The sequence below is a fragment of the Rhizophagus irregularis genome, chromosome 8 (assembly GCF_026210795.1).
Source record: "Rhizophagus irregularis chromosome 8, complete sequence".
NCBI classification, from domain to species: Eukaryota; Fungi; Glomeromycota; class Glomeromycetes; order Glomerales; family Glomeraceae; genus Rhizophagus; species Rhizophagus irregularis.
Genome location: NC_089436.1, coordinates 5,113,584 through 5,131,671, shown reverse-complemented (window position 1 = coordinate 5,131,671; position 18,088 = coordinate 5,113,584). Strand labels below are relative to the sequence as shown.

Genomic DNA, 18,088 nt, shown 5'->3' with positions numbered 1-18,088 from the left:
AAATAACAAAGTATTAATTCTTACATTTTACATTTTCATTTTTTCGAATTTATTATTCATATGTTTAAAATCAAAGTGAAAATTTTGTAGATATATTAAACAATAAAATGAATGTATTATATGTATTATCAAATGTTTATTTTTAAGTATCTATGCGCCTATCTAATAATTTCTAACTAATTCCAACACCAAAATTTCATTCTTATATGCCATTATTTTTAACTAATTTCCGCCTAAATATTCTAAGAAAAATTAAGTAAAAAAAAACAAATACATCTTTCGCTTTCATAACACTCCGCCTCATATCCTACCATAAACGTTCTTTAATAGAGTTCGGATATAATACTGATATACTGTGCCGAATAATTAGAACTGCGCTCACAAAATAATGTGATATGTCCACTTTTGATCTATAAAGCCAATTAGCATTATCCTAGAACCTATTAACGTACCTTCTGGAATATCGTTCATGATACTGGTAGTTATGAAAACTGTGACATTTTGTCATGACCAGTGTCGTTGTGTAGAAAATTTTTTAATACACGCAAAAATAAATACAAGTTCGGGACGTAGCCCGCGATACATATTATTTTTTGATAATTTTTTTGATTCTAGCCCTCTTGCTAGCTGGAGAACTATCTACACTAACACGATCCTTCAACAACCCAACAATAATACCAATTACTTTTAAGATAATGTCCTCCATACAGTGTTCGAATGCTCCTCGAGGACTACAGAGAAAAATAAAGTTAATATAGCTATCTAGTCAGTTTCGAAAATTAATTTATTACCTACCAGGAGTAAACTGCTTGATGCTCGTTATATCCTCCCCATCATATCCGCCAATCTGCAGAATTAAGGAATTATTTTTATTTATAAAATGCAATTTTTTTTGCTTAATTATAACCCTTTTTCGGGATTTCACAAAATTCCACACTCGAAATCCAAACTGACATGAAATCCAAAAAACTGGCCGGCATTAAATATAATATTGGATTTCAGAGAATTTTGCATTTTGTAATAATATTATGGCTAATGATGATTAGTACGTCACGCCATCACATGCTAAATTGTTGCACTGATGGTTACATAAAATACTACAAATTCTTTTTTTAACTGTTATAGAACGATGGCTTTTCTTTCACCACCTTCACCCACAAATACAAGCGAACATAAATGTAACATATGCCAAAAACCATTTAAAAGTAATGCGGGATTAGCGCGTCATAATACTGTGATCCGAAAGTAGAATATTCTTCGTAAAGGACTCCCGGTAATACCAAAAAATATAACTAAATGATTTAATCTATTTCATCCATCGTCGATTGCCAAATGGCTTAAAAAATTCTGGAAAAAAAATAGTCTCAATTCCATGCAGTGAATGTCAATTTCATGCAATTTTTAAAAATCATATACACTATTATTCAAAAAAATCTGGTGTTTATAGGTGTTGGTTTCGAGGAAAAGAGGGAGGAGAAAAGTTAAACAAGATATTTGGAAGGACAGATTGGGGGATAAAAAACTATGACCAAAATCAAAAAAACTTATGTTGTTTTATAACTATAACTCATCACATCAAAAAGCTGAGGTTAATCCACTGGCATTAGCTACTACTAAAAGGGCTACTATGATAAAATCAAAAAAGTCTCTTACCAAATGCCAATATGGGTGAGGCATGATAAGGAAGCCAACGGAAATATATGTAGTGCAGGGTTTATTTTTACACAAGACAAGCGCAAAAAAAATATATATAATTTGGTGATGTTAAAAATAATTAGATAAATTTCAAATAGAAGCATCATATAGATTAATAAAAGAGAATTACAAAATATTAAAAATAGTGTTTGTAAAAAAAAATAAATAAAAAAAATTTTTGATTACAAAAATACCACATTTTTTTTTGTTTAAAAAAAAAAAAATTTAGTAGCGCGTTTAATAAATAATAATTAAAATCAATTACAAAAATCAATTACATAATTATTTAAACACCTAGAAAATAAAATAAAATTAATTAAATTATTCTCTATATATTAATACAAAATCTGCTGATCTAATAAAAAAAACATAAAACACACCAATTTTTGTAATAGATTTACGATCCATTTCTTTAATTACATTATCTTTCATTACTAAATTTATTGTTTTCACTAATTTTTTTTCATTTTCATTTTTGATGTTTCCATCTTTTTTTCTAATTTTCCTTTTTTCTGATCCGCCACTTGATCTATATCAGTTTACCTTTCTTTACATTTTCTCTTGTCTTTCTTCTCAAACCCTATTTCCTTTTCTATTTCATTGCCTCCCTCGCATCTCTTCAACCAAATTTCCTTGCGTAAATTTTCGTAACAAAAATCTTCAATCACCTTTTTTCTTGAGATATTATTGAAAGCATTATTATATATACCTCTAAGTAATTCCCATTCTCTCTAATTGATCAGAATTTTTGATGGTTCTTGCAAGAATACAAGATCTGAATAAAGGCTAAATTAGTATCTCTCACTATTTCCAATTCCTCATCTCATTTCTCAAAATGTTCTCGTATTCACCAACTGATGCTTCAATAATACTTCTAATTGTTGATTCATTGCTCTCACATATTCAAACATGATTCAAATCTTCTTCAAATTTATTACATCTTAAACAAATATAACTATCTATACCGTTCACTTCTCTTTTAAAAACAGTACACTGTAGATATCAAATTCTTAATATTATAGCTTCTATTTTTCGTGTTTTCTACTCCACATTGTCAAAAGGAAAATTTATTGCGATTACTGATAAATTTCAAAGATCTTATCCAATCAAATTCATTCTTGTGATTATAGAAAAATAAATCTTCGATCTTTTTGCTGTTGAGCAATTCATTTTTCCAAATTGCTTCTGTACATAGTTTTCCTCTGTCCTCTATAATCACCTGTATTCAGATTATATTTCCAATATAAATTGAATTGTATTATCGCAATTACCATTTTTCCCTTTTAATATACTCAGAGCTTTTTTGTTTCTAATAATTTTTCTTCTAAAATTTTCGAATCCCAATCACTATCTACTTTTATCTTCATTTCTGTTTGTTTTAAGAAGTGTTCTAAAAATTTTAACTCAACATAATAATCACTATCTAATCTCTCAAATTATTTAAAAATTATTCTACTAATTTTTTAACATTACTATAATTCCTAAAAATATATCACTTCTATTATTTAATAAAATTATTCCGATAATTATGGATCGTACTAAAATTGTATAAGAATGTTAATAACATTTTTAAACCAAAAAAAAATTCCCAGTTTCCTCTCTTTTATATACCTATTTAATTTACATCAACCAAAAACTTCTTTAGGTATACGTGGATACATTTATCTCAAGAATTATGTAGATAAAAGACTACACAATGCACAAATTATGCATTTAATACTTCAACATTTCAACTTAGTAAACATAGCCAAAAAATTTGGGCAACATCACACTCCCACACACTTTTCAGGAGATATAGATAAAAACCCATCAACAATAGATTATATTTTTGGCTCAAAGAATTTGTGCAACAAATAACAGAATTCGTTATTATTAACGATAATGATAACTTATACACTTCAGATCACAAAATATTGAAAATTTCTTTAGATCATCCTAACGCTAATCTTAGTAAAAACAGAGTGAGTTTTTCTAAATCACGTGATACTTCCAATCAAGAAAAACAATATAATACAAAAGAAATGACTCCTGAACAATGTAATCTATTCCAAAATTTTTTAACTAACTGTGAATATATTTTTTATGAAGACACAGATATTATCCAAACATCACAAGAATTTATTAATTAACGAATGAACCAGATAGAATGAGATATTAAAGGCGCTCTTGATAGGGATGGTAAAGTCCTAAGTCCTGGACCTAAAGACCTGGTCCTAGGACCTGGTCTGCAGATCTTTAGGTCCAAATTTTGGACCAGAAGCGGACCAGGTCCTAAAAAGTCCTAGCCAATAAGGTTATAAGAGATCTATATGTTTAAATTATATATGTATAATTTGCTGTAAATTTGATTTTAAGTAATTATAAATTATAAAAAAGTGCACTGCGATATTGCAATACAATTTTTATATTATTAAAATCATATAAAAAATGAGTTGCGATATTGCGATTCACATTTTTATATTAAAATCAATATATAAAAGTGAATCGCGATACCGCAACTCACTTTTTTTATATAAAATCAATATAAAAAAGTGAATCCCGATACTGCAACTCACTTTTTTTATATAAAATCAATATAAAAAAGTGAATCCCGATATCGCAACTCACTTTTTTTATATTTAATTATTACTAAATTCATAAAATCTATAAATAACTTAGTCAGGACCAGGTCCTGGGACCAGGTCCAGGACTGGTCCTAACAGGACCTGGTCCGCAGGTCCGTTCAATAGGACTTATAGGTCCCAAGACCAGGACCAGACCAGGACCGACCTAACCATCCCTAGCTCTTGATCAGGTTCAAATCAAAAAATACAAACATACACTGCCAAGGCGAAATAATTTTCCGTTACATATTAGAAAACAATATAATCAATTATACCAATTGGCTTCCTTTATTAAAAAATATTTACAAGAAAAAGAATTAACACTGGTCGAAATAGTCCAAATCGGCTAGAAATCGGATGTCCAATTTTAGGCCGAATTTGGTGATAAAGATGGCCAATTTATTAATTTAGGCAAAGTTCCGATTGGCAGGCCGATCGACGCCGATCAGAATATCCAAATTGTATCTGAATTGCTTAGTATTTTTGATCCGAATTGTTTAAAAAAATATATTCATAAATTTACCGAATTGCAGTGAATTTATTCTGAATTATGATAAATTTTGATAAATTGCGATAAATTTTAATCTGAATTGCAGTAAATTTTAATCTGAATTGCAGTAAATTTTAATCTGAATTGCAGTAAATTTTAATCTGAATTGCAGTAAATTTTAATCTGAATTGCAGTAAATTTTCTATTCTGAATTGCAGTAAATTTTCTATTCTGAATTGCGGTAAATTTTCTATTCTGAATTGCGGTAAATTTTATTCTGAATTGCAGTAAATTTTAATCTGAATTGCAGTAAATTTTAATCTGAATTGCAGTAAATTTTAATCTGAATTGCAGTAAATTTTCTATTCTGAATTGCGGTAAATTTTATTCTGAATTGCGGTAAATTTATTCTGAATTGCGGTAAATTTTAATCTGAATTGCGGTAAATTTTAATCTGAATTGCAGTAAATTTTCTATTCTGAATTGCGGTAAATTTTATTCTGAATTGCGGTAAATTTATTCTGAATTACGGTAAAAATTTAATGAATTGCGGTTAATTTTATTCTGAATTGCGTCTGAATTGCAGTAAATTTTATTCTGAATTATGGTATATTTGCAGTAAATTTTATTCTGAATTGCGGTAAATTTGCAGTAAATTTATTTCGAATTGTAATTAATTTTTTTCTGAATTAAGACAAATTTATTTTGAATTATGGAAAATTCTAATACTAATAATTTGGAATATTAATTACATATATATATAGATTTTTGACGAAAAAAAGAAAGTTTTCTACCAAATTAATTCAGATTCGTTCATTGCGCGTCGTCCATATGTAAATCAGAATCTGAATTATTATGATTGTCGCCGACCGTTGATTTTGATGGTTTTTCTTCTCCTTCCTTGTTATGGTCTTCATCATTTTCGGTGGTGTTGCCAATTGCTGGTGTTGTCCCTCTACTAACTTCTTCTTCTTCTTCATCATATTCAGTGATTAAACCCTGATCGATATCAGTATCGAATATTAAATCTTGTTGTTGTACGATATAAGACCATTCGGGAGCATTCGACGGATGTGGTCGGTCGTATTTTTGTATCTCGTCGTCATATCTACGTTCGCGTATTAATTTCGACTTATTTGACGAGTGTACATCGAGTACATTTCGTAGCAAATTTTTAAGCTGAAGAAACAATAAAATATAAAAATTAAATCCAGCGATTCGTCTGAAAAATCAAGATTCAGAAGTTCTAACCTCATCAGATCTCCACGAATAGTCGTAAATAGCGATTATGGACTTTGTTGGGTCTTCTTCGTCTGTCTCGCTTATTTCTGGAGAATGAAATAAGCGATTGGATAACATCTTTAGTAATCTACGCTTATCATATTTTGTTATCCGTTCATCGTCAAAACTATATAATCTCTTTGCCGCCTTAATTCGGCGGATTTTCTTCTAAAATATGTTATAATTTGAATAAAATTCAATACATAATCGGAATAAAATTCAGCATAATAATTATAAATCATTACTAACGTCGTGTACTCGATTGTTTGAGTGCACCCAGTGTTTATTTTCATCGGCTTTTCCCCTATCCATTAATCTTTGATGAGAACGACGAGACTTGTGGAGACAACCCAACCATTTTGTAAGTTGCTTATTTGAAGCGGGAAAACACGGAGCAAGGGCTGAACGCAATTCAGGGACTAGCTTACGACGAATCTTGAGATTTTTCGCGCTATTGAACGTTTCATTGTAATCTAGTCCTCGAGTTTCATCGATGGTTTTTAAAATAGACTTCATTTCAGCCTAAATATAACAATCAAATAATGATAACCGGTACTTAATTACTCAATACTGCAATTTTAAATAACTGAATCAGACAAATAAAATTAATATACCCTAGCTTCTTTTTCGTCGTACTCATCATTATTGTTAGAACCAGACCGTTCTTCCTCCGATTCTTCCTCGTATCGCTCGGACTTTTTTGTCTTAATTCTTTTTTGACGTTTTGCCGGCTGTTCGAGATCCGTCTGCCTATGAATGGCTTTAGGCAGACGGATTCTCGAATACCTATTTAAGCTTTTGCGTAGATCGTCATTCTCGTCTGCAAAGGCCTCGTTTATTCGAGTCAAAAAACGATTTTCGTCGAATAATCGGTTATTTTCGCGTTGAAGCTTTGCATTCTCTACTTGTACTTCTTCAATTTGTTTCTTTAATTTTAGATTTTCTAAATAAAGAATTTTATTAATAGTAATATTTTTTTACGAATAATTCTGAATTTATACGAATGAAGTCAAAATCGTACCTGCTTCTAAATCAGTATCGTCGTCATCGATCATCCTTTCATTACCTTGATCGTCTTTAACCACTAATACGAATTTTTGTGGAATTCGAATATTCCCATATCATTTTTTCATTTCCGATAACATCTCTTGTTGATCTATAAAAATTATTAATTATCGTACATGTCAATCAGCAATTTTCCAAAATTCAATTACCTTTAGGAATATTTGGCGGTTCAATTTCTATAACCTCATTGTCAGACTCTTCTTGAGTCGGCTTAGTCGACTTTGCAGATTTGAGGATCGACTTGATGGGTGACGATTTGCTAGTCGACTTATTGGTTTTGTCAATCGTCTCATTCGGATTACTTTCTTCTTCTGTTCTTCCCTGTTGACGATTAGATCCTTCGTCAGGTGTTTCTTCTTGAAACCTTTGCTGCTTTTGTTTGTTTGACTTGGTGAGTGACGATTTGCTAGTCGACTTATTGGTTTTGTCACTCGTCTCATTCGGATCACTTTCTTCTTCCGCTCTTCCCCGTTGACGATTAGATCCTTCGCTCGGTGTTTCTTCTTGAAACCTTTGCTGCTTTTGTTTGTTTGACTTGGCGACATTTGTGGCGATTATTGGTTTTGTCACTGTCTCATTTGGCTCTTCTTCCTTCTTCCCCGTTGACGATTGATCTTCGTGGGTTTCTTCAAACCTTTGCGCTTTTGTTTGTTTGACTTGGTGGGTGACGATTTGCTAGTCGACTTATTGGTCTTGTCACTCGTCTCATTCGGATTACTTTCTTCTTTCGTTCTTCCCCGTTGACGATTAGATCCTTCGTCAGGTGTTTCTTCTTGAAACCTCTGTTGCTTTTGTTTGTTATTTTTTTTATTGTTTTTTTTATTATTGCTATTATTTGACATTTTATATTCACTCAATATTCGTTTAAAAAATCGAAGCGGGTTCAATATCGTCATATCGTCCTATTTATAAATTTAAAAATCATCAATTAATTAATAAGAAAATCGTTAGCGTTCTACTGCGTTGATTTCTCGATTGAAAAATCAACTATAAATCATAATAAAAAAAGACAAATCAATTAATTAATAAGAAAATCGTTAGCGTTCTACTGCGTTGATTTCTCGAGGAAAATCAACTATAAATCATAATTAAAAATCAAATAAATTAATTAATAAGAAAATCGTTAGCGTCCTATTGCGTTGATTTCTCGATTGAAAAATCAACTATAAATCATAATTTAAAAATCAAATAAATTAATTAATAAGAAAATCGTTAGCGTCCTATTGCGTTGATTTCTCGAGGAAAATCAACTATAAATCATAATTAAAAAATCAAATAAATTAATTAATAAGAAAATCGTTAGCGTTCTACTGCGTTGAATTCTTGATTGGAAGATCAACTATAAATCATAATTAAAAAATCAAATAAATTAATTAATAAGAAAATCATTAGCGTCCTATTGCGTTGATTTCTCGATTGAAAAATCAACTATAAATCATAATTAAAAAAGACAAATAAATTAAAATTACGAAAATCGTTAGCTTCTACTGCGTTGATTTCTCGAGGAAAATCAACTATAAATCATAATTAAAAAAGACAAATCAATTAATTAATAAGAAAATCGTTAGCGTTCTACTGCGTTGATTTCTCGAGGAAAATCAACTATAAATCATAATTAAAAAAGACAAATAAATTAAAATTACGAAAATCGTTAGCGTTCTACTGCGTTGATTTCTCGATTGAAAAATCAACTATAAATCATAATTAAAAAATCAAATAAATTAATTAATAAGAAAATCGTTAGCGTTCTACTGCATTGATTTCTCGAGGAAAATCAACTATAAATCATAATTAAAAAAGACAAATAAATTAAAATTACGAAAATCGTTAGGGTTCTACTGCGTTGATTTCTCGATTGAAAAATCAACTATAAATCATAATTAAAAAAGACAAATCAATTAATTAATAAGAAAATCGTTAGCGTTCTACTGCGTTGATTTCTCGATTGAAAAATCAACTATAAATCATAATTAAAAAAGACAAATAAATTAATTAATAAGAAAATCGTTAGCGTCCTACTGCGTTGATTTCTCGATTGAAAAATCAACTATAAATCATAATTAAAAAATCAAATAAATTAATTAATAAGAAAATCGTTAGCGTTCTACTGCGTTGATTTCTCGAGGAAAATCAACTATAAATCATAATTAAAAAATCAAATCAATTAATTAAAATTAAGAAAATCGTCAGCGTCCTACTGCGTTGAATTCTTGATTGACAAATCAACTATAAATCATAATTAAAAAAGACAAATAAATTAAAATTACGAAAATCGTTAGCGTTCTACTGCGTTGATTTCTCGATTGAAAAATCAACTATAAATCATAATTAAAAAGACAAATCAATTAATTAATAAGAAAATCGTTAGCGTCCTGCATTGATTTCTCGATTGAAAAATCAATTATAAATCATAATTAAAAAGACAAATAAATTAAAATTACGAAAATTGTTAGCGTTCTACTGCGTTAAAATTTGATATACTTTAATGCGGCAAGTTATACTTTGTCGAAATTTGCAGTAAAATTGAAAATATATTGTTATTATAGCAATACCACTTCGATTAATACAAAATTGTTACTTTTCAACTTTCGCTAAAATTTACAGTTTCTTTTGATAAGGTTTGTTTGGCATCCGAAAATGATAAAGGGATGATAAAGTGATTATCTTGTAAATAAAAGTTATTTTAAAATAAAATAAGCTTTTTATTTTAAAAATAAGCTTTTTATTGTAAAATAAGCTTAAATCATATTGCAATTTTTAAAAGTATATTAATTAGAAAATTCGCAAATTTATTATATAAAATTGCCAAATTTGCGAAAAAAAATATTAAATCCTAAAAAATTATTGAAATAATCATAGAAGCCAGGATTACATTAATTATACATACAAATTATACAAATTTTGTGTTATTCCAAATTTTATAAAAATCGGCCTTTTTACAAATTTGGATTTTGCCAAACTCATTAAACTTATTCAAATACTAAACAAATGAGCAGAAAAAGGTCAGTCTCTAGTATACTTGACGATCTTGATGATGAAGAATCACCTTCAAATCAGCCATCTTCTACTCGTAGAAATAGATCAATTTCTGGTATAATAAACAAAGAAATAGTATCTTCTGCTAGACCAACAAGTAATAAAAGAAAACTAGTAGTTTGTAATTGTCCTGATTGTGATGGCAACTTGGTGGATTCTCGCACAAAAGAAATTCACGATTCTAGACATCAAGAATACCAAGATTCGCAAGGTACAATTTCGTCTCAAGTTCGTCAACTTGAAATAGGTGAAACATCAATACCCGCTTCAGCTGGACAAATGATTGACGAATCTATTAGACAAGAATCGGAAAAATCAGATAACAGTAATCAAGATGATGTTGATGATGAACATCAAGATGTCGAATTTAACTTCTTACCTCGACAACGTGCAAGAAAGTATACAAATCGTCCGGAAATTTCAGAAGATCCAGAAGATTCATCATCATCCGAATATACTACAGAGGAAGATATCTACAGTGATACATTGTCTATAGGCAGTGAATTAGATAATGATCCAATTTCTGGAATTTCTGAAATTTTTGAAGACTATTCACCACCTAGTTATGAACCATTTCAAAACCCACCATATTTAGAATCGAATTATGATCGATTTTTATGGATTTTACTTTGGATAATGAACTTTCGAACAAGATTCAATATCGCAGAGACAGCTACTGAGACTCTAATAAAATTTATGAAATTGGCCCTGTGCGAGTTCAGTAGTGACGATTTTAATGATTTCCCAGATTCGCTTTACTTAACAAGAAAGAAGCTTGGATTAAATGACCAATTTCATAGTTTTGTACCTTGTCCGAAATGTCACAAATTGTATAAAAAAGAGGAAGTGGTAGATTTCAAACAAGAGGACAATCCTGCTATAATGAAATGTCAACACATAGAATTTCCCAATTCTTCAGTTCGCAGATCACGTCTTTGCAATACGGCATTGTCTGAAAAAATTAGCGCATCGACAAATCGAACAATAATACGACCTAATTTAATGTATCCGTTTGCTGGAATCAATCAACAACTTGCCACTATGTTTTGTCGGCCTGGGTTTGAAAATTCTCTCCGACATTGGGCTAATCGGTCGAATTTTGATAATATTTTGACCGATATATATGATGGGCAAGTGTGGAAGAATTTTAAAGAATCGGACAATGAAGATTCGCCAAATTTTTTTAGAAGCGAAGTGGCCGATTCTCATCTTGGCTTGATGCTGAATCTTGATTGGTTTCAGCCATATGATAGTACCATTTATAGTATCGGTGTCATATACGCCGCTATATGCAATTTGCCACGCGATATCCGATTTAGACGTGAAAATTTATTGACTCTCGGCATTTTACCTGGGCCAAAGGAGGTCAGCCTACATAAAGTGAACCACTATTTAGCACCAATAGTTAACGAATTGGAAACACTCTGGGCTGGGTTAACACTAAATCGTACTTATGAATGCGAAAATGGAAAGAGAGTTCGTGGCGCTTTAATCTTAGTATCATGTGACATTCCCGCTGCAAGAAAAATTTGCGGTCATGTTTCTGCCTTAGTTTCATGTCACAGGTGTGAGAAAAAAGCAAATTATGAAAATGGGCAGCATAATTTTGCTGGAATGGATGATGTAGGGTATTCTGCTCGAGATTCGAATGAGCACCGGCAAAACGCACTAGGTTGGCGAAGATGCAACTCAGACGCTGCTAGAAAGCGCTTCGTCAAAGAAACTGGCGTTAGATGGTCCGAATTGTTGCGTCTATCATATTTCGACCCTATTAGATTTATTACAGTCGATCCAATGCATTGCTTATTTCTGGGCATTGCGAAGTGGATAGTAAAACGAATTTGGATCGATGGGGGTATTTTGACACCAAATTCTTTGAACAAAATTCAGAAAAAGATGGACGAGTTTCAGATACCATCCGATTTAGGTCGAATTCCAGGAAAAATTCATAGTGGAGAGGGATTCACCAATTTTACGGCCGATCAGTGGTGAATATTCTTTACAATTTATTCAACTGTATCACTTTGGAAACACCTTTCAGACGTAGATAGAAGAATCCTGAATCATTTTGTCAGAGTTTGTTCGATTTTGGTAAATCGGATTCTAGAATCTAATTTGGTGGATGAAGCCCATAGAAGTCTTATCGAAATAGTCAAGCTCATTGAGAATCACCACGGCAGAGATAAGATCACACCGAATCTTCATCTTTCTCTGCATTTGCGTGATTGCTCATCTGATTATGGACCATTATATGCGTTCTGGTGTTTCTCTTTCGAACGTATGAACGGTATTTTTAGGTAAATATCCGTTAACGATTTTTTAACGATTTTAACGATTTCAATATTAGCTTATAATTTATTGATTTCGCACTTTTAGGTTCGTTACCAAGCAGCAACAGGAAAATTGAGTCTGAACTTATGCGTCGATTAATGTTTGATAAACAAATCGAAAATATCATAAGTTCAGGTATCGAAGTAAAAGGTCTTGAATTGCTAAACAGTCAGCGTACTATCGGGTCCCTTTCAGTTACTGATGAATTTTCGTCAGATGAGATGCATCGATTTTGGCTGAATTCACAAAATATTAAAGATTCACAGATTTCTGGCAAAGAAGGCTTCCCAGGTGAATTTCTTAAGCCGGTATCTCATAATATACTACTTTCAAGTGAAATGTTAAATTTAATGGTCGAATATTACAATGCGACTTACGAATCATTTGGATTTCGGAGGCCTCTTGTAGAAGGTTTAGATAACGATATAATAATTAGGGTCAAAATTAACCAATTCGGAAGGTGTCGGATTGGTTCAGAAGTCTTTGGATCGTCATTATCGTTAAGACATGTAAAAAGTTCATACGTCTTAGCGAAATTTATTACGGATGATGAAGATGTCGACACCTACGCAGGTCAAATTCAGTATTATTTTACTCACGTAGTAGACTTTCTGGATGGTCCCGTCGAACATTTTCTAGCATACGTTCGTTGGTATAAACACGCAAATTCAACCAATATTCGATACTATTTCAGCAGTGATGAAATTTGTAATGTTGAGTTGTGGAATACCGAATTTTATCCAATAAGTCATGATTATATAATACCTGTGCATCATATTTTAGGTAGATTTGTACCAGTAAGTTACCAAATCTCAAACCGGCAAAATGCAAGAGAGTATTTAGCCGTAAATCCAATTAGTAGAAAATACCAATTATAAACTTATAAGTTTTAGACATAAATTTATAATAAATTGAGTAATTGACTATAAATTTGGTGTTGATTTTTCCGAATTTCTGAATTTTAATGACAAATCATGTTTTTCAAAAGTTAATTTTGATGACTTTTTTTGTATCAATCAGCCGTCAATCAAATATAATGATTTTTTGCCGAATTTTTATCGAATTTTTATTGAATTTTTATTGAATTATCAATTTTCCATAAATCGGAAGTACATATTTGAATATTGGGTAAATTTTAGGTTGATTTGTCATTTTGTCTGATTTTTTTTTTGATTTCAACCAGCATCAATCAGCCGTCAATCAAATATAATGATTTTTTTCTGGATTTTTATCGAATTTTTATTGAATTTTTATTGAATTGTCAATTTTCCATAAATTGGAAGTACATATTTGAATATTGGGCAAATTTTAGGTTGATTTGCCATTTGTCTGATTTTTTTTTGATTTCAACCAGCATCAATCAGCCGTCAATCAAATATAATGATTTTTTTCTGGATTTTTATCGAATTTTTATTGAATTTTTATTGAATTGTCAATTTTCCATAAATTGGAAGTACATATTTGAATATTGGGCAAATTTTAGGTTGATTTGCCATTTGTCTGATTTTTTTTTTGATTTCAACTAGCATCAATCAGCCGTCAATCAAATATGATGATTTTTTTCTGGATTTTCATTAAATTGTCCGATTGGCATCAATCAGATGTGCCGATTTGTAATGTCAGTCGATTTTGGTCTGATTTTTAGCTGATTTTCCATATGTCCGATTTTTTTGATTTCGACCAGTGATTAATCTTAAAAGATAAGATTACTTTTATCAAGGCCAACAAACATCTTAATAAGGAGGAACGTGATCATATTGATATTGAAGACATTTTAAACATTTTCAACAAACATTAGAAAAAAAAAGAAAATGGCTAGTCAAATTATTGACATTAAATCAAATAGATCTAATTCACATGCTACCACTTGAAATCTCTAGTAAAATTGAACATGACAGAATTATAGCATTAATAACACAACTTGAAACCAAGATTCGTACACAACTAGACAAAGATCATTCTTCATGTGACACTGAACAAATCACCAAATTCATTAATAGGAGAGATGATGATATCAAGAATAACAATAAAAGAATGCTAAACTTGATATTGGAACACCATTCCGAAAAATCACACTAGATCATATAAAATATACTGAAAATGATGAAATCAAATTTTCCAATAATAAGACAATGATAACAAATATTACTAATTCACATTTTCAAAATATAGGTTCCACTAATAGTAGTGATATGAAATATAATCCTCTTATTGGCTTTGATCCATATTGGAAACAAATATATGAATTTAAAAGCGACATATTACAAGAAGATATTATAGACTTTTTATCGTCACCGCCTTATGATTTAGTGAAATAGAATATCGTACCCATAGACCCATTTCTCATCTATTTAATATGATCAGCTGGAGGGATTATTGCTGCTGGACTACCAGCACCATCCTGGAAAATGGATTATAATGAAGACATGCCGTATTATCAATGTTCAAATTTAATACCCAAGTTTTCAGCTTCAGATATATTAAATCTTTATCAGAATCAAATAAAAGATTTATTTGCCAAAAGTGATTCATGGACATTAGTTGTTCAAACCAAGATATTCGAACAAAGATCGCAGTTCATTGTTTTTTGTTTATTTCGAAAATATGCATCTAAGTACAGCACTTACAGAACTCGTTATTCCTATAGTAGATGAAAGTAATTTAACACATACGCATTTATTTACACGTCGTAATGATTCAAAAGATGATACTTTTTATGATACTTTAATGGCAACAACGGCCGCACCCACTTTTTTTCCACCTTATGAGATAAAGGGCAGAGGTTTTTTCCTAAACGGAGCTTTACATCTTAATAATCCAGCAATGGCAGCATATGAGAAAGCCATTCAATACGATGCAGCAAAAGAAAAGATTTTTGTTCTTTCTTTAGGTACAGGGAGTTATTTGCCAGAGACAGTCAGACCCTTTAAATTCTGATCTATATCGTCTTTTTTGAGCACAAAATCTTCACAAAGTAGTTCTACCACAACAAGAAAACAATACTGATCGTTCAATGTATAATTTATTGGGAAAATGCTATCAACGATGGCAAGTTTGGTTTGAAGAGCCAATAAGTCTGGATGATTGCGAAAGGGTTCCTCATCTCCTAGAATTAGGCAATCAGTATATAGAAAAGCTTGATGCTTCAGATGAGAATCCTATAAATAAGTTGGTAGAAAGGCTTCAGCACCTAAATTAGATTTTCTTTCGAACAAGAAGTGATATCAGAATTGAAATTTTGACATTTTTTTTTTAATGGTATAAAAAAAATGATCCATTAAAGAAAATTTATTTACATAATAAATTATTTTACATACTTAAAAACTAAAAATCGGTTGTTACACATTTTAAAATGCAAGTAAAATAAATTCAATGTTTTTGAAAATTTAGATTTTACGCAGTAATGTGTAACACGTGCTTCTTGTGATTTAGATATTATGTCCAATGATAACGAATCTGATAATGAAATCTTAGAAGAATATTCTGGAAGATAGTGATGATGAAATGATCTTTCCGATGTTATTGGAGGAAGAGCCTCAAGCCAGAATGCCAAAAAATATCGACCTCAGATCAGACCATTAATTTCTTGTATGATTATTGTAACTATTTACTAGTTGATGTGAATTTGATTGCAAATTACGTAAATTACGTAAAAATGCATCATGACTTTGACGAATTTGTAAAGGAGATGTAATATTCAAAATATCGTTGATAAAAAAAATTTATTATCACAAATAAATCGAACTTATCGAAATAACATTAATTTTTTTATCTATGTTACTACCTGATTTTTTGTTAAGTGCTTACATGTACTGTATATTGTAATTCGAACTTTTATTATATTATATGAAAGGGCGTACTAATAAAAATGTGCCTGCATTTTGTGCAAATCTTTTACTAAAATTAAATTATTAATGACAAAATTATTGTTTTTTACCAATTATAATTTAAATGTTGTGAGAAAAAAACTCCGTTCAATGACATCATATAATAATCAGATATTGTCGTATATTCTTAATAATTATGTACTAACACTTGATTTCAAAAAAGAGAACGTTATTAATTTAAACGCATTTGATCTAATCACAAATTATTTGGACAAAAACACATAATATAGGCTTTCCGATGACACAGCAAATTGAATTAGTAAGTTAAAAAAAAACAGTTACACTTGTCCATATAAAATTGCTTATGAAAATCTTAACGTTAATAAATTCAATCAGTCAGTACTTATGCAATGATGATCGTAAGTTCCTCAAATTTCTTTAGAAAATTTTTTTCTCCGGCATTTTTTTTTCTTTCTTTTTTTCTCTTTTTTTGTATAATATTTTATAAGAAAAGACAAATGAATTTCAATAGTCCTAAGAAAAATCCATAATGCTGAAAAAAATTATTTCTCAGATTGAAATTTTTTTTTTAGAAATAGAAAACCTAGTTAAACACCAGGATAATAAAACTCTGAATCAATTCAACATTGAACAAAAATTTAATGAAGTAAAGGAGTAGTTGATCAATTGTCTAGAAGATGATAATGAATATGGAATTTTTAGCCATAAGTACCACACAAGTGACACAACATATGCTAATTATTTAAGAATTAACGGTAAAATAGACCGAGCTGATAAACAGGAAAATCTAGCAAAAAAATTTGAAAAATTTATTGAAAAACCTAAAAAGTTAGCAGATACTTATAAAACAAATTCAAGATTATTTACGGAAACTATATTAGGAGATGAAGAGAATATTCAAGAAGCCGTAGAGAAAGAAATAAAAATTATCCAAAATACTTTAGAAAAGAAATTTATAGAAACTATTCGACATATTTTAAACAATTTAATGAAATGCTCAAAATTTTTGAAGACTATAAGGATATCGTTAGTAATGAGACATTTTACATAAGATGGTAAATAATCCAATCAATGAGTCGTTAATTGATCTGGATGAGTCGCAGACTTCAGATACTAATAAGCGATCGGAAGATCAAACTTCAAGAATCAAAGAAAATAAGAAATTGATTTCTTCTTTAAATATTTTAAAATCATTAGCTGTTAAAGCAGCCTATTCAAAAAGATTAACTTTTATATATCATGCTCTAAATTCTCCAAATAAAAAAGAAATCTTATTTAGTAATACTCAATTTACAGAAGAAGAAATTAACAAACGGTTTAGGGAACTAGCTTTATACTTCCATTCTGATAAAATGAATCGACCTAATACTTCAATTTGGCTTCAAGAGACACATAAAAACTTGGGTACTGAACTATTTTTTGTGATAATAGAATTTAAAGATAACTTGTTGAATGATTTGAAGAAAATTTTACAAAATGAAGGCTATCTGACTTTTCATGAAAAAAATGCAAATAAGCTTTGGAAAATCGCAATTGATTATCGTAATGCAGTTAAGGAGCAATGGAGTAAACTGAGACTTCTGAGAAAAGAGGATATTGAGGAAATTCCTTCTGAAAAATTAAAGAGCTTGAGCAGTATTAGCATATCAAGAATATTGAGCAGCTTGCAAGATTGCTGATAGTACTAAAAATCTAAAAAAACAAGTAGAATTACGTGGAAATATGGCATTATGTTTATA

At 30.1% G+C, this 18,088-nt stretch overlaps 3 protein-coding genes across 3 annotated transcripts; 2 read left to right on the top strand and 1 right to left on the bottom strand.

Moving 5' to 3' along the window:
• Positions 1–5,601: 5,601 nt before the first annotated feature.
• On the bottom strand, positions 5,602–7,976 carry OCT59_028993 (uncharacterized protein; the record flags this gene model as incomplete). Its single annotated transcript, XM_066147708.1, has 7 exons — positions 5,602–5,967; positions 6,040–6,237; positions 6,319–6,591; positions 6,684–7,012; positions 7,091–7,153; positions 7,284–7,775; positions 7,853–7,976. 7 exons carry the CDS (start codon positions 7,974–7,976, stop codon positions 5,602–5,604), a joined length of 1,845 nt encoding a protein of 614 aa, XP_065994390.1.
• Positions 7,977–15,105: 7,129 nt separating this feature from the next.
• OCT59_028992 (uncharacterized protein) lies at positions 15,106–15,700 on the top strand (the record flags this gene model as incomplete). The annotated part of the gene is made up of 2 exons (XM_025328027.2): positions 15,106–15,391; positions 15,459–15,700. The coding sequence occupies 2 exons, from the start codon at positions 15,106–15,108 to the stop codon at positions 15,698–15,700; spliced, it is 528 nt and encodes a 175-aa protein (XP_025168516.2).
• A 1,701-nt stretch (positions 15,701–17,401) lies between these two features.
• OCT59_028991 (uncharacterized protein) lies at positions 17,402–18,028 on the top strand (the record flags this gene model as incomplete). Its single annotated transcript, XM_066147707.1, has 1 exon — positions 17,402–18,028. The coding sequence occupies one exon, from the start codon at positions 17,402–17,404 to the stop codon at positions 18,026–18,028; it is 627 nt and encodes a 208-aa protein (XP_065994389.1).
• Between the last annotated feature and the right edge of the window lie 60 nt (positions 18,029–18,088).